Source organism: Copadichromis virginalis, linkage group LG7 (genome assembly GCF_057382275.1).
Source record: "Copadichromis virginalis isolate Kocher_CV1m ecotype Utaka linkage group LG7, C_Virginalis_male_GT1.1, whole genome shotgun sequence".
NCBI lineage: Eukaryota > Metazoa > Chordata > Actinopteri > Cichliformes > Cichlidae > Copadichromis > Copadichromis virginalis.
The window spans coordinates 34,787,954-34,810,967 of NC_140624.1; the positions used below are offsets into that span (position 1 = coordinate 34,787,954).

Consider the following 23,014-nt stretch of genomic DNA (forward strand, 5'->3'; position numbering starts at 1 on the left):
AGGAGTATTACACCCTTATTTACATGCTGTATTATAAAGCATTACCCTGACCCGAACCCAAAAACGTTAGATAGTGCATGCAGTTGATCTTTTTGTCTTATTACTGGCTGAGAGGATCATGAACACCTGTTAAGTAGATATCCTTGTACATCTGTAGAGTTTCCCATTAGATGTATTTTTTTGTTTTTAAATAAAAATCTCTCCTTAAGCTCATTCTGATCTCTGCACATACATATGCGAAAACCATCATCGCTATGGCCTTGGGTCAGTATTTTACCATCGTTTGTCCCCAGAGTCAGAAGAGAATATGGGCAACAATTAAATATGGTGCCTATGTTTCCCCAACATGAGGATCTGAAACTGTTAGAGCTGGTACTGTGTGAGAGTCAGAAAATATTACTCCTGATCAGTGTGGCTGCTCTTGGAGTTGCACTTTACCTCATTAGTAACAATATTGTTGTCGTTGATGTTATTTTTGCATATGATTTAAACATAGTGTTCCCTCTAACCAACCACAGACTTGGCTTGGAGGAAGAAATAAATATCATCGAAGCTCCTGAAACAACCAGCAGGCGTCTCTCTTTCTCTCTTTCTTTCATGTATAAATGCAACACAGACTCTTTCACATAGGGAAAAATGTGTTCAAAGTTCAGCAAAGTGTTGGCTTTAGTTTAAATTATTAAACATTGCAAACGTTTGTTATTGTTCGTCTTTCTTTAAGGAGTTATTAAATAATTTTCCATGTGCAAACAATGTGTGATGTGCACATGTGAAAGGTATTAGTATATTGATCACTTAAAATTCATACAGTGAATATATATTACAAGCCAGCCTGTGATGTTAAATATAATATTCAAACTTTTGGTTAAATTCTCCTATTTTATAATTCATACGTCAGACTGGGAACACCCCTTCTTGCCTCCATGTGGCTCTCCACCCTCTCCTCATCCCTCTATCCTTCACCATACAGAGCTCCAGACCTCCTCTGGGAACATCCGAGACATATCAGTACACTACAGACTCTGCAGACGTTTAATCACCTCTCAACAGCTCAACAGCTGCTGGTACTCTGGTATTTAATCAGATGTGCTTCTGAGTTGTCAGTAGATTTGAATAGAGGGATTTAAAGCCGCTAACTGGTGACGTTTTGGAGCATGAGGGTGAGCCAAGTGTTGCAGTTGTCCACTTTACTGGTAGGACTTCACCATGTCTGGTGTTCACCTGCACTAGGTCAGGTCCCTGTGTCTCAGGTGAAGATGCTCTCGCTGGGTCTGGCTCACCTGCTGGAAGAGGTGACTGAGAACGTGGAGCGACTGGAGCAGCACGGGCAAATGATGGGAAGAGAGATGGACGGGGCAACAAAGCGTTTGGAGAGCCTTCGTAAGAAAAATATACAAGTGGGACGGACTCACAAACAGGTGAGTGAGAGCTCTGCAAATTACTTTTCACAGCAAATCAGACAACCTAGTGTGCAATCTTTGCCCCAAAATCTCCAGCATATGCTTCAGATTATATATTTTGGATGTTTTTTAAAGCTACAACTAACAACTTTGAAGAAAACAGTTCATTTTGGAGTCTAAAATTTTGGAGTCTACACTAGTGTGTTAGTGTAGTGTTATTTGATTAAAAATAACACTACTCTAACACACTAGCTACTAATTTATTGTCATTTAAATCCAGTAATTGATTAATTACCTAATAACTGATTGTTATATTATTATTTTATTATATATTTGTGCTGTCCTTTGTAAGATGGGTAAAATATAACATTGAATATGGCAGCTTTGTTAAGCTGAAAGTATTGATAAAATTACAGGTAACCATCTTCTACTTTTTATTAATCAAAATCAACTAAAATGGCATAAAATATTAGATTTTAAGCCCATAGCTCTGCATCTTCCTTGGTGGTTTGGCTGATTTAAATGTGTTTCTCTCCAGGTGAGGAAGGTCCTGCAGACATCGTCTGCCAGGAGGGACAGACAATGGAGGACAGTCAGAGACCTGCAGAAGGAGTCGGAGGATCTGGAGACTGAACAGGCAGGCATGCAACGCCGCATGAACCGGATCCTCCAGAGTATGAGGAGCCTGACTGAGGCAAGGTCAGGGGGTGGGGCTTGCACTGGCATCAGCTCCATGAAGGTGAGCAAAAACCAGGAAGTTAACCAATAAATTATCAGGAATCATGAAGAGACCAAGTCATCAGTCACACTCACGTTTGCTGCAAAAAAATGTTTTGCAAAGTATATTGATGACTCGCATATGAGGGGGTGGTAAATAAATTAGCACATTACTTAAGCAACTGGAGCTGGAAATGGCCACTACCAAGCGATCTCTTTATATGTGGGCAGGTTTCAGCCAACATTACCTTACCAACATTAACAGAGCTACTGAGGCAAGGAAGTCAATTGTGAGGGTGTTAAAAACATGACAAACTTTCCAAATGCTGCATAAATATCAACAGCTGCTGTACCATTAGCACTGGAGCTGTCCTGGATCAGGAGCATGCTGATTGAACCTTACAAAGAAGAAAGCTTCAGCAGTTGCTTCGATGGATTTATCAATGAAGTTCAGAGATCTTCTTACACTTTAACATTGTTGCTGTGTTGCAGGTTCTCGTTGATAAACAGGCCCGACGACTTGCCAACCTGACCTCTGAGGTCTCTGCGTGGGAGAGAATGATTGACAGACGCCAGCAGTACATCGAACATCTGGAGAAACAGCTGTCTTCAGGTTTAATGCTAACATTTTATACTTTTTTCATATCATGTTTTTGATTCTGTCTTTTCTACCTTTATAACTAAATATTTTACCTGTCTTGTGTATGTCACAAGGGAGGGCAAAGTCAGGCCTGCTGGTTGACCCAGTATGAAACTTCTCATTAGTTTCTTTTTTAAAAACACAGTTTTTACCCATTATCTAATTTGCCAAAAATTACATTAAATATCTCTAAATATACTTGATAAATAGCCTCAAAATCTTGTACAGACTTTTGATCTCCAAACTACTGAATATTTCCACAACCACTGCATCGATTGCTGAATAATGTGACACAGATGAGCATGTTTTTTTTTTAACTTTTGGCTGCAGATGTACTTTATGATTGGTGCTTACTGGATAATTTGAGCTCAGCAGTGTAGCATGGCTGACTATCTTGTCTGTCACTCTAAATGTGTCTCTGTATTTTCTTTTCTCTGGTAATTACTTGGGTTTGCTTTCTACCTGCTCTTGTCCTCTCTGTCTAGTGCAAATAACTGTGAAAGCCCTGCACTGGCTGTGCTGTGTTGTTCATTAAAAATGCTCAGGAGTTTGTCTTCCTCTCCGGTGTGTCTTTGTGTGTTTGTTTTAGATGCCTAAAAGCCTCCCAGCAGCGCAGAGGGTAGAGGTTCACCCAGCCTGTGACCGATGAGCACAGCTGCATCAACACTGTGACTCTGACCAACTTACAGGCTGAGACTGATGCTGCAAAACTGACAAGGCAAACAGCTCTGACAGTCAGCCATGTGAGACGTCAGTGCCTTTTTAAACGTGTGTGCCATCTGCATCTCACAAGGATGTATTTTTTTTTACAGCATAAAGCAAATATTTTTACCCAAAACATAATAAAACATCTCAATTTCAATAAACCTAATGCAAAAAGCTGTTTGGATTCCTCATCTAGTATTTATAAATCAAAATCATCTCACCACTCCTCAGATTTATATGGTGGCCTCTTAGATAGGCTGGACTCTCAAGCTGGGCACCAGTGAGGAAACTAGCTAACTATAGTTCATGTAATTAAAACGATAACACCGTGTCTGTTTTGTGAAACTTCTTTTACTTTACGGGAGTTTCTTGTGTTATTCAGACTGCTTTAAGGCAGGGCTTTTACTTCTAATAGAGCATTTTTCTATGTTATTTAGAGTTCGTCTGTGTCAAATATGTTGTGGAAGTGTTCTGTCCTCAGTAAGAGCTGCCTGTTTCTAAAGGTTTGAAAACACTACTTGACTTGTTCCTGAGTCATCACGTTGTGGCTCTGGCTTTCACATTGTTGTGGTGATGATGAAACGACTCACGAAGATAGTTTGTCACACTCACTGAAATAAACACGAGCGTAGTGAGACAGTTGTTCAGCACACCCACCGATAAAACAAATCATCCAGTTGAGTCACACTGAAATTTTTAAGAACTAAAAACTGAAAAGGCAAAGTTAGACTTGGTCAGACATTATTTAACTAACAAGTTACACGAAAGAACACAGAAATTAAACGACTGTGCTAGAATATTGAACTAAGACTATATTCTGAGATCCAGCAACTATCGCACTGCTCCTTTATGAGTAACAGAGAAAACAGTGTTTGTCATTTTGATGTCGCTGGCCAGAAATTTGTTAGTAATTGTTCGTGTTTTGACCTTGATCCTACATTACAGATGATCTGGATGTTGGTCTTATGTGTTTGTGTTGTGGCTTGGTCATTCTTGAAAATGAGATTTTTGATCTCAGTTACGTAATGGACATACTGTATACTGTCTGGCTTAAAGAAGAAGAAGAAGAAGAAGAAGAAAAAGAAAAAGCCTCCAGCTGGATTTAACTAAGCAAACAGGTAAATCAAGAAAACAGTTGAGATTACTGAAGCTGCTGAAACTAGGTTAAGAACTGTCCGAAGCATTATTAAAACCTGTGATAGTGGTCAACCATCAAACTGCAGTTATAAACTCAGAGTTTTAAATTTTGTGGGTTCATGATTTTTTGTTTTAGTTTCATATTGTTTACGGTCTTCAGTTATTTTGCTATTTTTGTGTCTTTTTGTCATGTGTGCCTTTAGTTTGTTGCTTAGTAAGGCTATAGATGTGTGAGCTCCCTTTGATGATGCCATTCTGTTCCTTCAGTCCTGTCTCTATGGTTGTCTTGCTGCATCAAATTTGTATGTTTAAGTCTTTAAGGGTGTCCAAATTCATGGGCTCCTGCACAGCAAATTCAAAAGTGTTAAATGTTTTGGTGTTAGTAGTCTTCTTGCAAAAGTAGAGTTAATTTTACTCTAAGCAGAGTCACATTATTTTAATGTAACTCTGAGGTGTAAAATGATAGTAGTTAAAATCGAGTGTTAAAAATTAGTGTTTCTATTTCAAATCTGGAGGTGTTACAATGGAAACATTAACTCTTGACCTCTTAACTCTGAACTCCTACAGGGGCTATGACACCAACAGAGTAAATTCACAGACTCCGCCCCCAGCACCACAGGCTCCAATCAAAGCTGAAGTGAAGCCGTTTCAGAACATTTTGCTCTACATATTTGAGTTGTTTGCGATGCTTGGTAAGGCATTTTTTTCAAAGATTGTTTCAATTATTATTATGAGCTTTTACTTCTGTGGCTCTTTGGAGTTGAGACAAAGCTGTGTGAAAGGCATTAGCCATGTTGCTCGGTGATAGCATAATATTCTGTTTTAGCTAGCTGAAAGGTATTGTTTGCGGGCAAATACCACAGCCTTGAAAAAAAGCTTGCATGTGAATTTTCAGTCAAACCTTTGGTCAAATAAACCTAAAGCAATGTCTAGAATTTGAAATGTTGGTATAATGGTGCTACTTGAAGCCTGAAAATGATCGCCCATAAAAATAAAAATAAAAACGAGCAAACAGCAGTAGCAGATGTCCTGACTGGGTTCTACCTACCTACCTACCTACCTCCGTGCCAAACTTCGTGATGCCTTTGGTTTTCTCACTAGCTCCTTCTCTGACATTGTCGGGAATCTGGGTGTGCTACTTGACAGCTCATTTAAACTTGATAAACAAGTGTCTGCTGTCGTCAGATCCAGTTTTTACCAACTTCGCCTTATTTCTAAGGCCAAACACTATATCCCGCACAATGACCTGGAAAAGCTCATCCATGCCTTTGTAACGTCAAGGCTAGATTATTGTAATTCACTTTATTTTGGTCTCCACTCTACCCTTCTACATAGATTACAGACAGTCCAGAATGCCGCTGCACGCATTCTAACTAAAACTAAGAAGTTTGCTCACATCACTCCCGTCCTCGCTGATCTGCACTGGTTGCCTGTGAAATTTCGTATTCAATTTAAAATTCTGTTGCTTACTTTTAAAATTACTAATAACACAGGACCAAGCTATCTTAAGGAACTCTTAAACTCATATGCTCCTGCGAGGGCTTTAAGATCATCCTCGCAGTTATTGTTGGTTCAGCCCAGATCTCGTTTGAAGTCTAGAGGTGATCGAGCGTTTGCTCTAGCTGCACCTGAGCTGTGGAACAATCTCCCGATTGGCATCCGGGCGTCTGATTCTATTCAATCTTTTAAATCACGGCTTAAAACATATCTGTTTGAACTTGCTTTTTCTACCAGTTAAATCCTGGCCTTGTTTGCAGTGAGTTATTCTATTAATTTTTCTGTTTGTCTTGCGTTGTCTTGCGTTGTCTATGTTCTCTATCACTGTGTTTGATGGTACCGCTTTACTTTGCTATAGCTATGTGCTATAGTTTACTCTTATTAGTGGTTTTTACCTGTGAACATAATTCCACACTTATATGACTCTGATTGTTAGGTTTGTAGCATAAACCTATTCGCTGGAACGTTAAGACAATATAATTACACTGCTAAGCAAGACACAAATAGGCAAAGTTCTTCATGTTACTCGTGCACGGGAGAGAACCGGACAACCGCTTGACTCCAGTTGGTCTCGTCCGTCCTCCCATACACTATCCTTTTATTGAGGTTACATGAATATGCATAGGTTCATTAACATACGACGTCTACATACAAACAAAGAGTACCTTGCCTGTGTGTGTGTGTGTGTGTGTGTGTGTGTGTGTGTGTGTGTGTGTGTGTGTGTGTGTGTGTGTGTGTGAGGACTGCTGATCAAAGGGTCAAACATCCTTGGTCAGGAAGAGGGTAGCCTCCCCCTCACCCTAGATGGTTCATCCTAGATAACATGGTGAGGAAGTCCTGCAGTTCATCTAAACAAAGAGCACTTAGACTAGAACAGATGCAACTACGTTAATCCTACCATAAAATAATAAGACACGGTATGACCTCTCATGCTCCCAAAGTGCTGTCTAATACACACAAAGTTTGCAGACTATCAAGGATCAAAACCTCTACCAATCTACAACTAATTACAAAACTCTAAGCATATATAAGTAAATATTTCTAAGCATAAATGACAATCAACAATACAAATCTAACATTTCCCACCTTTTTGACCTTTATGCCTGAAAAGTTCCCAGGTATGAATACCTCATGTCTGACAGTTTCAATGCAAACATTTTTATACTCAGCATATGTCAAATCACCCTAAATTACTGAAAAGGTACACAGTTCAACAAATGTATTAGCAGTTATCCCATTCATTGAGCTCATCTCATGGCAAACTGCATCTTACGAGCAAACAAAGAAATTGTTAATTTAATAGTGAAAATAAAAAAGTAACATTTTCAAAAACATCTCAGCTTGGTAATGCTTGCTCCAGGTGTGCACATCACATGTCTCTCTGCAGAGTGGTTTGAGTTCTGCAGGGCGTCATGAATGTCTCTTCCAGTTGTTTCCATCGTTGTCCATAGGACCAGAGTCCAAATGTATGTAGAATAAACATTCAAACATACCAGTTGGTTTTGTTGTTTGTCAACATGGTTCTCAGCTATTTCCAAAGCTGCAGACCTCTCAGCACTCTAGTTTTATGGCCTCCCATCACCTCACTTCAGGCCTTCATCCTGCGAGGGGGATATTTATGACTCCTTCATTGTCCATGCTCTGCAGAGAAACACCTCTGTGGAAAGGGTGCAGGGTTCAGTTGTCTTACTGCTGTTATGATCCCAGCAGCCTTCAGAGTGTCATCGTATGCACAGTATAGTGGCACAGCATTAGGTGATGTTCATAGGAAACTGCTGTCATCACCACCATAGCTTCTGGTTCCTGTGCTTTCACAGAATCATGATGTCATCCCCGAACTCCTTCTGCGCTGTCGATGGAGCTTGGCACGCTCCCCATCCCCTGAGTGTTTATGTTCCAACGCTGCTGAAGGTTTAAGGCAGAGCACGTCGTACACCTTAGTCGTCTTCCTCAGCGTCAATATTGAATCTTTCATTGTATTTAAAATCTTGCTGTGGGAAGTCTCCTCTTGATTTCCTGGAAGCTTAGTAGCACAGCTCTCTGTGTGATGTCTGCTGTGCTGAAGATGATCTCTGATCCTCCTGAAGCCTCTCTCCCATCTTGTGGACGATCCTCTCCTCTATTTTGCAGGCAGTTTCATGGTCCTTGCTGTGGCTCCAAGGTCTGATCTCATGATGGGCCCCAACCAGCTTGACCTTTGACCTCAACCACTGCCTGGCTGTCAGCTATGCCTGGAATGGTTCACGCTTCTCACTGGGCCTCTGAAGATTTCTCAGGAGATTACTGCTGCACCTGTATTTCCTTGCTAAGAAGAAAAACTTCTATTTGGAGAGCATGTCAACAATCATCAAACCACATTCTTTAGTTCAGTGAACTTCACTTATAGGCCGTCAAAGCCTCATCTGAACATGGATGCACCACTTGCATAGGTTTAATATTTGTAAATAAAATGGCTAATCACACAAATCACTGCAACAATAATAGTAAACATTGTTTAATGTTAATCCTTGCACTCCACCTCTTGACGCATGGACATTCCCATGCGTCAACTCACCAAACCTGGATCCCTGTCTTAAAGAAAAAGATTAGCTAGATCATGTCCCAGGCAACATCAGGGCATCTCCTCTGGAGTAGCTCCGTAACCCTGCAATAAAAGATGTTAGCGTGTGTTGCATATTAAGTTTGCTTAACACCTGGCTCTCCCAGGAGCCTGCATACACACCATCACGGCCTGGAAAGCAAAATCTGGAAGTGAAATCAAACTTCATACCTGTAAACAATTGTATCATAAGAGTAATAAGCATTCAACATCAGCAAGACAAGTGTCATGTGCAGGTTTTCTCAAATCAGTAACTACAACTATTACCCTAATTCACCTCAGACATGGATTATCCCATGTACTCTGTTAACATTAATGTAATCAGTGACTTCTCTTAAGCAAAGTCACTCCACTCATATATTATTATTATGGGTTCAAAAGTGGCCAGCAAATGAGCCCATAATAAACTATTCCATAAATACCGTAATCTCATATTTGTTTTACCCATGTCACTTGTCCGCTTCAGCTGAATCTACTACAGCATTCTCAAAGAAACAAACATTAGCAATACACATTGACTGTGGTCAGACGGAGGTCAGACACAGGTCAACGGATTCTAGAGGTGCCATAAAACACCATAAAGTTAACACTCGCTGTGGAAAAAGTAACACTGGTCTCATCACAGTATGTCTCAAACTATATTAATTTCTCCATCAACATATGCCTGTAACTACAGTTTTCTTCACACATAAACCCAGAAATCTTGTAGTAGAGAAACATTAGCCAGTATTCCTATAAATCACATGATCAAACACATGAAGAACCGTAATGCTGTAAAAACGAAAATGCAAATGTTAGCGCTTGCGCAGGCGTATGCATACTTTGTCACAGATATCTCTGTGAGCACACAAGCTAGTGAATGACACACACATAGTAAATTCACAGACACAGAAAATGGCATTTAAAATGTTAAATCATCACGCAACCTCGAGTGTTGCTGTCATCTTCCTGCTTCTGTAAAGGGAAGCACACACAGACTCATCTGCACCCCTGCCAGGCGGGGGTCAACTTCACACAGTCGTGTTACATCAGTAAAGTCTTGTCAGCTTTTGTCAGCTTTTACCAGTCAGTCAGTTTGTTTTCCTTTCACTCACTCATTCATGCATTCATTCTTTCTTTCTTTGCTGATAGTGGAACCTATCGTCGCATTTAGTTTCCACTCTCAGCAAAATGACGTCATTTCAAAAAGAAAAAGAAGAACTTTAGTTTGGAATACATCGCTGAATCCTTTTGGACTGGGACTGTCATTTAATAATTGTCCCAAATAAGTGGCTTTCTCCAGAGTCCATTTAAATGTGGAGAACTCACTTGGCACAATTTTCTCGACGACGTGTAGCGCTTTTAATTCCCGACGTGCAGATCTGCTTAAAGAACAGAGATTATCGAACAAAACTTTCAGTGCACTGTGAAAGTATCAAAATAAAAAGGCCTTGTTAAGTCATGACACAAACTCCTCATCTCAGGTAAATCATACCATTAGCATGGTTTATCATACCATCATACTAATCGGCAGGCTCGACTTCACAACAGAAGAAGAAAAATCATCAGCTAGATTCACTCCAAATCAACCATCAGCTGCACAACACACAACATAATCCTAATGTCTTATTAGCTATGAGTTTAATTACCAGGTCTGTGCTCTTCACTCATTTAGGCCACAGATCTATTTTATTCAATTTTCCTTTTCCATTCATCATAAAACATGTGACATGCTGTCATGCACTTCACAAAACAGTCTGTTCTGACGTATTCAGAGTTGTGTATCTAAATACAGGATTCACTCGCACATCAAAGCAGGAAACTCAGTGTTTTAGAGTCTCCACTCAACACACAACAACTCCAACACATCTCATTCACTCATACTAAAATTCAGTCACCTTTCATTAATCTAAAACCAATCAACTAATTTGCATATCAGCTATTAACCCACTAAGTTGACAGGACGACAGAAAAGCATGTTCAAAATAGTATCACAAAAGATAATTTCCCTCATACAGTAAATCACTTGTGCTGCATTAATCAAGCAGGAAGCTTCTCCCAATTTACCATTTTAACAACTAAATTTATTGTCTGATCACTGATTTATCAAACCAGGATTTTTTTTCCCACAAAAGTTAAACTGTTGTCCTGCAACCTGGAGAGTCAATTTTTTGCATTGGATAAATTCAGTATTTAATAACAAGTGTCTGCTAAATTGACACTATTGTAACACTGATGAAAGATAACAAGCTAATTTTCATTACATGTGTTTGTGTTATTAGGCAGGTCTAATGCATGTCTGTGGAGCTGCATATCCAGCAGAGCATGTTCTTAAAGCTGCCTTTCCTACACACTTCTCTGCTATTATTTAATCATTTCTTAACTAATGTGCTACGAGTCTTCATGAGTCATTTTGTGTTTGGAATTGTTAGTAGGGTTAATGCATGTTCTGCTTGTGTGTGTGTGATTTTGTATATGTTTCTATTTTCGCAATGTTTCAGACTCCGTCTCAATTTTCCAACTTAAGCAGTCAGTTTTCTTTTCCCCAGGTTTGCTAACCCAAATTTTGATTTCCCACATTAAATAATTCCTATGCGTTCTCACCTAGTCTTCTCACTCTGTTGTCCTCTCCCACTTCAACAGTCCAACAGCCGGCAGTTCTCCTTCAGCTTTGTCCTGTGTCCCACTGTCTCTTCTTGCCATTTTACTCCACAGGTGGCAAATGTCAAACTCCAACTGTTCAGTTCTCCTCAAACGTTTTCTTCACATGCACAGTGAAGTCACAGCCACTCTCACTATTGTCCTCTGATGCGGTTGACTTCGTGCTAGTGGCTGAAGTGCTGCTGCTGCTGCCTTCCTGGGCGACTTCTTAGCAGCTGCTGCCGGTTTCTTGGCTTTGGCCGCAGCGGGCGTCTTAGCTTTGGTCTCAGTAACCCTGTTCATCTTGAAGGATCCGGAGGCCCCGGTGCCCTTGGTCTGCACCAGAGTGCCCTTCGCCACCAGACTCTTGATGGCGGTCTTGACACGGGCCTTGTTCTTGTCCACATCGTAGCCTCCGGCAGCCAGAGCCTTCTTGAGGGCGGCCACGGACAGGCCGTTGCGCTCCTTGGAAGCGGCCACGGCTTTCACAATCAGCTCGCCCACGCTGAGGCTGACCTTCTTGGGCTTGGAAGTCATCGTCTTCTTCTTCTTGGCCTGAACCTCGGTGCAGGGCGTGTTTATGATGGAGCCTTTCCCACCACAGCGCTGGCACATTGAACGCATCATGAAGGGTCCATTTCTTTCATGTCGCTAGCCAGCATGCTAGCTGCATGTGGCTTGCCCGAGTCACTCAGTCCTTTTTGAGCATTTCAACATGCTGCCACCGCCATCTTGCTCGCCCCTCCGTGGAATTCATCCAATCAGACAGGAAGATGGGTTTGCTTTCTTCTGCTGCTGCTGTTTATCCACATTGCTGCTGCTTTGCTGGGACTTTTTGTGCTCAGGACTTGCTGCTGTCTCTTTATCATGGAGCTGCATTCCTTATCTTCAGGGAGGAGTGAGCTCGCTTGTGAGGTTGAGAAACACATGGCACTGTAAATAAGTCAGCCAGAAACTTGGCCTGCATGTTTCCAATGATGTTAAACTATAACTTTCTTCCGACCGCTGCATGTGGAAAATTGATTCAGGTCTGCTTTTCACCTGAAAGTGACAAACTAAGACATTTCATTATTATCATCACTGCTTAATCAACACATATCTCTCTCTCTCTCTCGCTCTGTGTTTTTGTGAACAGTCCTTTCTTAAAAGCAGAAAATGAAATTATAGTTGTTTTTTTTTTGGTTGATCAACACAAAACCTTTTTCCTATGATTATTTTTTTCTACAATATAAATTCTCCCTCTTATTCACTCTTTTTTTTTTTTTTTTATTTACAATAGCTGGTGACCTGCAAAATCACCGCTGTCACTCACAATCAAAGGCAATTACTCTTGCACAGTGCACAAAAACACTGTGATGTCAGACACATTCACACTCACTTTGTCATCTGCAAAAATAAATCACATGGCTGATGATATGTGCCATGGTGATCCGTAAATATGATCACCAGTTTATTTAACTATTTTTCAACCCAACAAACAAATAATCAAAAACATGATGCTGATGTTATGAACACTCTACACACAAGTCAAGATGCAGGAAAACTGCTCATGGAAACGTTGCACACTCCAGTTATCACAGTTATCATAGCGCTGTTTCCCTCTCTTAGAGTAGTTCTCAGACAGCTCTCGATCTGATAATGTGTAGCCTGCTCATCAGCTCAGAAGAAAAAAAAAAAACTGCAACGCAACATCACACAGTAGTTGCTCTGCCCACAGTGGCAAAGTCTTACACTTTCATATTCAACTCAGCTTCTCCATCATGTACTTTTAGATGTTTCATACAGGGTTCAGCATATTAGTTGTTTTCACAGGTGTGCTCTACATCTCAACAATGGTTCATAATAAGACGACAGTCTTTCACACAGGTCAAGTGCCTCTATGCACTTCATTAGCTTAAATATTTATCTATAACACTTCACCTCATATGTCATTGTACTGAATTTGAGCAACCACAAGCTTAATGTAGATTACTTTTAACAACTATCCACCTAAATTAAATCTATGGTCTGGCACACAGGCTGCCGTCGATCAGGGCAAGCTAAAGAATAAACATTGTGTCAGCAAGGGGTGGGGGGAAAGCCATTCACCAGAGCATATCTTAAGTGCTGCTGATGTGGGCTGGCCTTCTCCACAGCTCTCCAAGGCTGGTGTGTTTTCTGAAAACTTCTAACATTTGAATCTCTTCCATTTATAAGCCTGCGATTAACCGCACGGCTCAGGTCCGCGTGACCGCGCTCGCGTGAACCCGCGCAGCTGTGGAGCCGTCGCTCCCTCTCTTTTTTACATAAATACTTTGTGCTGCCAGGAGCAAAGTCCAGCACAAACGTCTGTCTCCCTCCGACTCACTCTTGGTTGCTTAGAAACCCGTGATAACAACAACAGTCGGTGTCACAGACCACATGTTCTGCTCCGCACACACTCACACAACAACAACAACAACGACGACGACGACAACAAAAACAACACAAAATAGGCCTACTGTCCAGCACAATCTGGACCCCGCGGAACTTCTCAACGCCCCACAAAGCGGCGGAGAACTCACCTCTAGCCACACAAAGTAGCGAGGAACCTCTTGCTCCACAAAGTAGCAAGGAACCCGGGTATCGCTACACAAAGTAGCGAACTTCTCAACGCCTCACACAGTGGCGGAGACTGCACAACGACACGGTTATAGAGTCGGCCTCTTCTCAACGCCTCACACAGTGGCGGAGACTGCACAACGACACGGTTATAGAGTCGGCCTCTTTAAACTTACTTGGCGTTGCTTAGAGTGTAATATCAGCCCGAATCCCGCCGACCGTCATTCATCGAGGAGAAAAGACAGACCGCGAATCCACAGGAACTTCCTGGCTGACGTCAGGCTTTCAGCGTGCCTCTCCTCCCCTCGGTGAATGCGATTCCAGGGCTCCGGCATCGAAGGACCAATTAATGTTAGGTTTGTAGCATAAACCTATTCGCTGGAACGTTAAGACAATATAATTACACTGCTAAGCAAGACACAAATAGGCAAAGTTCTTCATGTTACTCGTGCACGGGAGAGAACCGGACAACCGCTTGACTCCAGTTGGTCTCGTCCGTCCTCCCATACACTATCCTTTTATTGAGGGTACATGAATATGCATAGGTTCATTAACATACGACGTCTACATACAAACAAAGAGTACCTTGCCTGTGTGTGTGTGTGTGTGTGTGTGTGTGTGTGTGTGTGTGTGTGTGTGTGTGTGTGAGGACTGCTGATCAAAGGGTCAAACATCCTTGGTCAGGAAGAGGGTAGCCTCCCCCTCACCCTAGATGGTTCATCCTAGATAACACGGTGAGGAAGTCCTGCAGTTCATCTAAACAAAGAGCACTTAGACTAGAACAGATGCAACTACGTTAATCCTACCATAAAATAATAAGACACGGTATGACCTCTCATGCTCCCAAAGTGCTGTCTAATACACACAAAGTTTGCAGACTATCAAGGATCAAAACCTCTACCAATCTACAACTAATTACAAAACTCTAAGCATATATAAGTAAATATTTCTAAGCATAAATGACAATCAACAATACAAATCTAACACTGATGTTATAGTGTTAATTGTTTTATTGTTTTATTCTTTTATGTAAAGCACTTTGGCATGCCCTTGGCTTTTAAATGTGCTCTATAAATAAAGATTGTTGTCGTTGTTGTTGTACCTTAGCATTTAGATCCCTCCAGAGTTTTGTGCACACGGTTTAGGTAAAAATGAAAAAGGTTGAGGTTTTACATTTAGTTCAGTATTACCTGTTGCCTGTGTCCTTGTCTTTTGGGAAAATACTTTACACAAGTAATAGCTCAAAGAGGATTACTTTTTTTTTTTTTTTATTGTGCTGCAATTGTTTACTGGATTATTTGTGCCATTAATTAGTGTCAACTAATTTTTATTCAATCTCCGCACAGGATATGCTTGTGAAGATGGAATATGGGGGAGAGCAGAAGTGCGTTGAAGTTCCACAAAGGGATGAATGAAGGACATGCATATTGTATTGAAGAAATAAGTGATGAGAATGCTGTTATTTGCATTTACCATGTCAGACCTTTTGATAAACAAAATTCTAATGAAAGTGAGAACATGTATACTGTTACATCTTTCAGAAAATGTTTTGAAATTGTGGTGCACAGTTCAGAATAAATGTTTTTCAAAAACCATTGCATCTTTTTAGTAAATGTTTATTTCCAAAGGAAATTTCTAGAAGTTCAGAACAGTAAAATTCCCACTTTTTAGAATGAATTAGAAGATAACTCTTACGTAGTTAAACTAAAATACTCTTTGAGAGTTAATATATAAACTCTTAACACCAAGTGTTAAATTATCAACTCCAGACAGATTTGGTGTTTAACACTAAATCAGAGTTAACGTACCAACTCTCTAAAAATAGTTAAATTAACACTCTCTGGTGTGGACCCATATAGACACTTTAATAGTGTTGAAATCAAATCCGACAGTGTTAATTTGGACATGCTGGATTTGCTGTGTATGGAGGGAATCTACACAGTGACATCCATTCAATTTTAAATTCAATTCATTTTTTTTTATAGAGTGCCAAATCACAGTAACAGTCACCTCAAGGTGCTTTATATTGTAAGGTATACTTACAAAGAAAAACCCAACAATCAAATGACCCCCTATGAGCAAGCACTTTGGCGACAGTGAGAAGGAAAAACTCCCTTTTAACAGGAAGAAACCTCCAGCAGAACCAGGCTCAGGGAGGGGCAGCCATCTGCTGCGACCGGTTGGGGAGGGGGAAGGAAAACAGGATAAAGACATTCTGTGGAAGAGAGCCAGAGGTTAACAACAAGTACAATTCAGTGCAGAGAGGTCTATTAACACATAGTGGGTGAAGAAGAAACACCCAGTGCATCATGGGAATCCCCCGGCAGCCTACGCCTAATGCTGGACATACAATGTGCGATTTTTTGGCCCATTTTGAGCCGATTTTTCAGTCGTGCGACCGTTTTGGGGATCGACCCGAGTTTGGCCTTAATCGTGTGTCGTACATCGTATACGTGGGGTAACGAGAAGTGATTAACACCTCACGACCAGCTCCCGATCATCAGTCGTTTGGTCGTAAGAAAATCAAACCTGTTTGAAATCCTGTCGGCCGTCGTGAGGGTGTCAACGCAGCGTCTCACACTGCGCACGCGCAAACACAGAGATGAAAGCGAAAAGACAGAACAGCACAGCAGTGCAGCGTGTGATCCGGACACAAGGGATGGAGGCACAACTTGTAGAACTGCCAAGCTCATCTGAGCCTTTTCGATGTGGCCTCACAACAACCGTGAAAATAGTGTAAACTTTTGTGTTATAACCTTCATGCTATGGACACACAGTGTGAGCACTCAGGTTGCACAGAGCAGCGGGCCGTATAGTATGAGACCCTGCATCGTGACCTACGAACTTCTAACCCCTACGAGTCAATCGTACAGTTTGAACAGGAGCTGAATAACACGACTGAAAAAAATTGCACAGTGTATGCCCAGCTTATTGCAGCAAAACCACGGGAGGATTCAGGGTCACCTGAGCAGGCCATCAGCCTACTAAAAGGATACAGAAAAATCCAGTTGAAATAGTGTTAGTTGTCATCACTGGTGCTGGTGGACTCATTTGAACACCTCCGAAATTTGCAAACGCGCAAGTATTCCTCTTCTTCCTCCAAATCCTCTCGGGACCTTTTCCTCGTGCCTCCAGTTTCATGGTTGTCAGGCTCTTCATGGGCATCTTCAAAAAGTTCATCATTACTGCTCTCAGAGTGATCATACACAATTGAGCTGGTCCCCGAATCAGAGTTTGCGAGCCTGGATTTTTTGCTATTAGGCTTTTCTTCATCTCCATCTTCCTTTCTGGACCTTTTCGTGGATCCAACAGGCAGCGGTACCTCATCAGCAATATTACCAAGATGAGGACAGCCCTCGCTATCAGTGTCACAGGCAGAGATAGAGTCAGAGTCATCATCAGAAAACTCCTTGCTCCATCTGATTCTTTTGTTTGGTTCCACATCTTCCACATCCATCTCTCTAGACCTCTTCCTGGATACACCTGGCTGAGGATCCTCTTCTGGGATGTACGGGTGAACATCCTCACAGTCTTCAAATGCCTCATCAGAATCGTCATTTTCAATGCCGACAACAACAATAGCGTTATGATCATCATGCAGTTCATTGTTGTCAACATTGGCATTATTGTCTCTCACATTAATATTGTGATTGTTTACATTGTTGACATTGTCGTCATTGACATTGTGAAAGTCAATATATAAGACATCATATCGATCCTCTAATTCATCTAGTAGCTCAGTCAGCCTCCAAAAAAAGATATCATAGAGAGTAACATAAAGTCTTTCCAGTAAACCCCAGAATCCACCAACAGGTTCATAAGCTGGCTCCTGATCTCCTCTTGGAAACATTTCTGGGTTAACCTGTCGGCCTGCAAGATCATTTTATCTTTTAATTAGCATTCATAAATATCTGCTGAAAATCAGTTTTTCATCAATTTTACGACTGAGTACATGTGCTTACCATTACGGTTATTTTGTGATCCATCTCCGCTTCCATTCATTTTGACTACAAGGAACAGAAAACAACAATGATCACTAAAAAACTCAGAATGTTCAGCGAATTTGCTTTTTTTGTGATAACTTTAGGCTACGTCCACACGTACACGGGCATTTTTGTAAACGGAAATTTTCCTTTTTCGTTTAAAAAAAATTCCCGTCCACATGTGCAGTTTTGAAAAAATATCTCCTTCCACATGTAAACCCTAAAAACAAAGTCAGGAACATGCCAAATCCTAACTGTGTAGAAATATTGGCCAATCAGAAGTCTAGAAGCCTGGGAGGAAAACCTCACAAAACCTTACGTACTTCTGAAAGGTTTTTGTCTTTTTCTGGAAAGGCAGCTAATGTTGTGTTACTTTCAAGTGCCTTCATCATTTCAAATGTTAATAACTAAAGACAGCATTTTAGCTGGTATAGACTCACAACTTTGGAATGGACAAAATGCATATAGCATACATGAATGTAAATTTTTTAAATTACATTTATTGCAAACCGACGTCAGGATTTGTGTTGTGAGAGCATCTGTGTTGAATGATGCTCACTCTGATGCCTCTGTCTTTCTAAATGGAGGGACAGTAACTGTGTGTGTTCATGTAAGCATGTAAAAACGGCAGATACTAAGATTAACAGCAGAGCTTCTGTCACTCTAAGATATGATTAAGAACATTTTCTAATTTATGTATAATTTGTCAAATATTACAACAGCTGACAAATAGTTAAGTCTTCATTTGTTTTCCTGAATAATAGATCCACATCATCCTCTCTATGATGTAAAATATAGTCTAGACTTGCACAATGTAAAGTACATAAATACTGTCCTAGCAGGCAGGAAAATCAGGCTTTATATTTAAGTAAATGATCTTAAGTCTATAAAATGAAATTTGAGCTTACTTTAGTTCTTGGTAAATGACAGAGCAGTTAATCCTCAGGGAAATGTAGAAATTTCACTAAATAGTCGTCTTCCTTCATACGGTTGCAGTGTCTCTTCAGTTTTGTTTTCATATACTGATGTTTTCATTCAAAACATGTTTAAATGCTGTGATGCCATTCTAGCATCATAGACTGCAGAATGTACATAGATTCTTTTTACATCAAGTTGTATGCACAGATTTTGATATCTTTTATATAGAGACAAAAAATACTTAAGACAGAAGTGAATCTTAAAAACTAAAGCAGTCAATGTGTGTTTTTTTTTTATTCTAATAGTTACTGTAAAGTTCTACTCTAAGAGATTCATCTTGGCCTTTATGCAGGATTAAAGCTCAATAATGAGGACACACACAAAATATAATACATTTCTTTATGATTGTTAGGCAAAAACAAAGAGAACCCAAAGCTATCAAAACATATATCCACAGTCTTATTCTTGTTAAATGACGTTCCAAACAACAACCAAACTGTTTTCAGTGCTTAATATTTAACATGTCTTCATTATAAACTGTATTTGTGCAAATCAGTGATGTTGATGTGCACAGCTGGGATTCAGACTTCGGAGGGTTAATCCAAAAATTAGGTTTTATGGCAGCTTTGATGGATGAATTGATGGATGGACGGTGCATAGCAGTCAGTTTTACAAATGTAACAAAGGAAAATACGACATTTAAAATGACAACAAAATTCCACATTATATCTAAATGACCATAAAGTTTATTGTGATAAACTGTGTAATACAAGCATGTAGTTGATGCAGTAACTGAGGACACAATGTTACTAAAACAGTATAATCTCACACATTGTCTGTGACATACAGTTTGTTAATACTGAGTGGTTGTTGGAGCAGGAATCCTCAGAACCGCAAACTCCACGGTTTGCGGTTCTGAGGAGCAGAAACTCCTTATTGCAAAAATAAGGAGTTTTGCAATACTTTGCAAAACTCCTTATTTTCCTGTGCTATGAAATTCTGGGAATGGGAAATTCCTGAGGAACGAGAAAATCTGTACTTTTCTCAGTCGGCATGAACTTTGACCTTTTCTTCGGATGTTTAACTATATGGGTTTTCCCTGTCCTATTGATGCAAGCCTGTTCATAGTTTCTGTACTCTAAGTGACGAGGCAGCAGTGGAGCAAATGAGTATAAATACCAGCACCTTTTCCCTCAGTCAACCATCACAAAGGAGCTGACAAGAGTCAACGAGAGAGTCAAAGGATCTGACCACCTTAAACCACTCAAACCTCCTGAAGATGAAGACGTTCAGCGTTGCAGTTGCAGTGGCCGTTGCACTCATGTGTATTTGCATTCAGCAGAGCTCTGCCACATTTGCTGAGGTTACAGACTGTGTTAAATTCATGTAATGTGCTTCTTCTGCATGAATTTGTTGTGAAGATGCTAAGATCTGTTTTCTTTCTCTACAGATACGAGAACTGCAAGAGCTACAAGAGGCTGTGAGCAATGACAGTCCAGCTGCTGAACATCAGGAGATATCAGCTGACTCATGGGTGGTGAGTTTCATTCAATAAATGAATGAATGAAGACAGTAATTGTGAGATCTCTCAAATACAGGAAGATGTTTAAAATAGACTGTGCACTCACAGCTTTACATAAAATTAGAAACAATGAAGTGACTTGCAGCTGAAGATAAACTCTCTGCTCTTCTCCTCTTTCACACAGATGCCGTACCACAGACAGAAGCGTGGCATTAAGTGTCGCTTTTGCTGCGGCTGCTGCAATGCTGGTGTCTGTGGATTGTGCTGCAGATTCTGAGAATATCTACCTGCGATTATCACATCAACCACTAAATATAGACTCTTATACATGAAATGATTTAACTGCTTAGCATTTGTTAAAGTCTGACAGTGTTTCTTCATCTGGTCGTCCTGCTGTATCAGTGAACAGTGTACCAAGCATTTGGAACAACAGTATGTTATTATATTAAAAAGTTCAGAGTCACTATACTATAACATGTGCTGTTTTTTTTTTTCTGTTTCTGTCTGACAAGAATTAAACATTAATGGAAACCAGTGACATGAAGCTCCTGTTGTACAGGTTTTGTGCTGATATCAGTTAAGAGTTGTTGCCTCATACTCTTGCCCATGTCGTATGTGGTACAACCTGTTAATAGAGCCAAGCCATTGATAGCAAAAGTAAAGTGAGCATATTTTCCCATATTTGTAATTATATGAGTGGGGAGCATCTCATCATCATTCAATTTTACCACTAATTATGACAAAAATGCAGTAATGTACAATAGCTTTGAGCTGATGGACTGGTTCGTTGGTTATTTGAAAGTTAAACCAAGCATACTTTTTTTTTAAGAATGTAGAAGTGTTAGATAATGTTTCCTAGAAACACTTTCTATACAAGTTCATTCATAAATGTTTTAGACAACCTTATCTTGACAACCTTTCACTGAATTTATTTGGAGGTGTTTTCACGGTGTGCATATGAAGTTTCTAAGCTGCATGATTAATGCAGGAATCCCTCACACAGAAGAAAAAGAGAGAATAGAAAGATTTGAGTACAGCAGAAATTTGATACTGGACATAATAATAGAAAACATCTCAACAATACTGAGAGACGTTGCACTGTGGTGAAACTGTAAAGTAGGTGTAACACTGTGTAATGCTGTTTCAGATAATATCTGTACTGTATGTGCGCTGCATTCGTTCTGCAGAACATTTAAGCAAAAATATTTCATGACTGCTGTAACGCAGTCAGTCTTGTTATTCTTGATTTGTTCCTGCTGTGTTTCCCACCTTACCTTATGTATGCATTGCATCTCCTCTTGCCCTTTGTTGTGTCCTCTCCTCCTTTCCCTGTGTTTCATGACAGTTTGTTTTATATTTGGATGTTCTATATTCCTCTGAGTTATGGTGTTAAAAAACGCCACAGGGATAGCAGGCTGTAATCAAAGCTAAAGGTGGTATAATGCAGTCTTCTTATTTGTTGTTGTTTTTTAAAGTGTATTGTGCATAGTATTACACAACACTGCATAACCATTACATAACTGTGACATTTTCTGGACATGTTTGCTCAAACCCACGATGCAGACTTGGAATTGGGGGTTTTGCCAACATGTTCTCAGAACTGACTTAAAATGCAATTTCAACTGCAAACAAAGGGCCTCAGCAGATTTCTGTGGTTATTCTTACACCACATAAAAAACAGCAAGACTTCCTGTATTTTGTTTTATGTTTACTTGTTTTCACCTCAGGCTTAAGACTTCCTTTTTAGATAAGACCAAATATTTTTTACATGAATATTTAAAACATTTTTCATGAAAGAGGGACCATAAAAACAATGGTGATAGAGAGAGGACACAACAGTTTCCTGTATTCAGCATTGAATGAATCTCTCTATTAAATGACCGACTGCTGGAGTCAAATCAAACTTAAAGCCAGCAGCAAACCAGCAGCTGTGAAGCCTCATGACTGACCTACAGACAAATGTGACAAAAGTTGTGTGTTCAATCTTGGTGGACTGAGCTGATATACGATCGCCTCTAGTCACCGTTTTGATGTTTAAGGAGTGGGCAATCTGTCCCCTATGGTGTTCCCAAACAAACTTCAGACAAGCAGACCTCTGGCCCACTTAGAGGACAAAGGGGAGATGGAGGAAGGGCTGGAGAGAGAAAAGAGGAAGACAAACAGAAAGGGAGAGTAAGCGATGGAGAACTGCTTTTAGGCGTAAACAATAACAATATAAAATCAGCATAAAAAAAGAGGAAGGAGCAAGATTAAAGGAAACAAAAGAAAGGGAGGAGACAAGTAGAAATATGACAAACAACAGGAAAAGCTTCGATAAATAACTATCATTACTGGCAATGGGAGGGTATGTGCCAGAGCTGCCACTACTCCCCCTAGAGGATACATAGAAGCTCCTAAAGAAAGAAACACTGACATCAGTGCCTTAAAGTGTATCTGAGAAGGCACACACAAGGCAGGGTGTAGAAAACTTCCCCTTCCCTGTCTGTGCTCAGTTAGAGGAAATGCTTTGTGGTGGAAATTTACTCGTTTTCTTGGTACTATTCCACCAAAGACCTTTAATTAAAATGAATTTAAACTTTAACCCTCATCCAATAAGGAGACTACTGACTCAGAGCCAAATTTTATTTTAGGAAACATGAATTCATACATGATCTTTTTATGCATGAAAAAGCTTCAGTAATTTCATGTAGCAACTCG

General features: G+C 40.2%; 3 protein-coding genes, 1 long non-coding RNA gene and 1 pseudogene across 4 annotated transcripts; 3 read left to right on the forward strand and 2 right to left on the reverse strand.

Annotated features, from left to right (window-relative positions):
* The first annotated feature begins 970 nt into the window (after positions 1-970).
* On the forward strand, positions 971-3,639 carry LOC146705491 (uncharacterized). The gene is made up of 4 exons (XM_085465201.1): positions 971-1,418; positions 1,939-2,139; positions 2,610-2,730; positions 3,347-3,639. The coding sequence occupies exons 1-4, from the start codon at positions 1,155-1,157 to the stop codon at positions 3,352-3,354; spliced, it is 594 nt and encodes a 197-aa protein (XP_085321327.1). The 5' UTR covers positions 971-1,154; the 3' UTR covers positions 3,355-3,639.
* Positions 3,640-5,130: 1,491 nt separating this feature from the next.
* LOC146705492 (uncharacterized) lies at positions 5,131-15,489 on the forward strand. Its single transcript, XR_014921371.1, has 2 exons — positions 5,131-5,291; positions 15,241-15,489. It is a non-coding gene; the product is annotated as an uncharacterized LOC146705492 (long non-coding RNA).
* Positions 11,366-11,941, reverse strand: LOC146705493 (histone H1 pseudogene; annotated as a pseudogene).
* Positions 15,490-15,501: 12 nt separating the features above from the next.
* LOC146705494 (uncharacterized) lies at positions 15,502-18,912 on the reverse strand. Its single transcript, XM_085463173.1, has 3 exons — positions 18,786-18,912; positions 17,857-17,901; positions 15,502-17,764 (listed from the first exon to the last, which is right to left on the reverse strand). Exons 2-3 carry the CDS (start codon positions 17,894-17,896, stop codon positions 16,914-16,916), a joined length of 891 nt encoding a protein of 296 aa, XP_085319299.1. The 5' UTR covers positions 17,897-17,901; positions 18,786-18,912; the 3' UTR covers positions 15,502-16,913.
* Positions 18,913-19,780: 868 nt separating this feature from the next.
* Positions 19,781-20,644, forward strand: LOC146705495 (hepcidin-like). The gene is made up of 3 exons (XM_085465202.1): positions 19,781-20,158; positions 20,246-20,332; positions 20,502-20,644. Exons 1-3 carry the CDS (start codon positions 20,075-20,077, stop codon positions 20,592-20,594), a joined length of 264 nt encoding a protein of 87 aa, XP_085321328.1. The 5' UTR covers positions 19,781-20,074; the 3' UTR covers positions 20,595-20,644.
* Positions 20,645-23,014: the final 2,370 nt, after the last annotated feature.

Excerpts from the sequence above, each read along its gene's own strand:
- LOC146705494 (XM_085463173.1), bottom strand. The coding sequence starts at position 17,896 with ATGAATGGAAGCGGAGATGGATCACAAAATAACCGTAATG. Across the intron at positions 17,765-17,856 it reads ATCACAAAATAACCGTAATG|GCCGACAGGTTAACCCAGAA; the intron begins GTAAGCACATGT and ends ATGATCTTGCAG.
- LOC146705495 (XM_085465202.1), top strand. The coding sequence starts at position 20,075 with ATGAAGACGTTCAGCGTTGCAGTTGCAGTGGCCGTTGCACTCATGTGT. Across the intron at positions 20,159-20,245 it reads GCTCTGCCACATTTGCTGAG|ATACGAGAACTGCAAGAGCT; the intron begins GTTACAGACTGT and ends CTTTCTCTACAG. Across the intron at positions 20,333-20,501 it reads TATCAGCTGACTCATGGGTG|ATGCCGTACCACAGACAGAA; the intron begins GTGAGTTTCATT and ends TCTTTCACACAG.
- LOC146705491 (XM_085465201.1), top strand. The coding sequence starts at position 1,155 with ATGAGGGTGAGCCAAGTGTTGCAGTTGTCCACTTTACTGGTAGGACTT. Across the intron at positions 1,419-1,938 it reads TGGGACGGACTCACAAACAG|GTGAGGAAGGTCCTGCAGAC; the intron begins GTGAGTGAGAGC and ends GTTTCTCTCCAG. Across the intron at positions 2,140-2,609 it reads CTGGCATCAGCTCCATGAAG|GTTCTCGTTGATAAACAGGC; the intron begins GTGAGCAAAAAC and ends GCTGTGTTGCAG.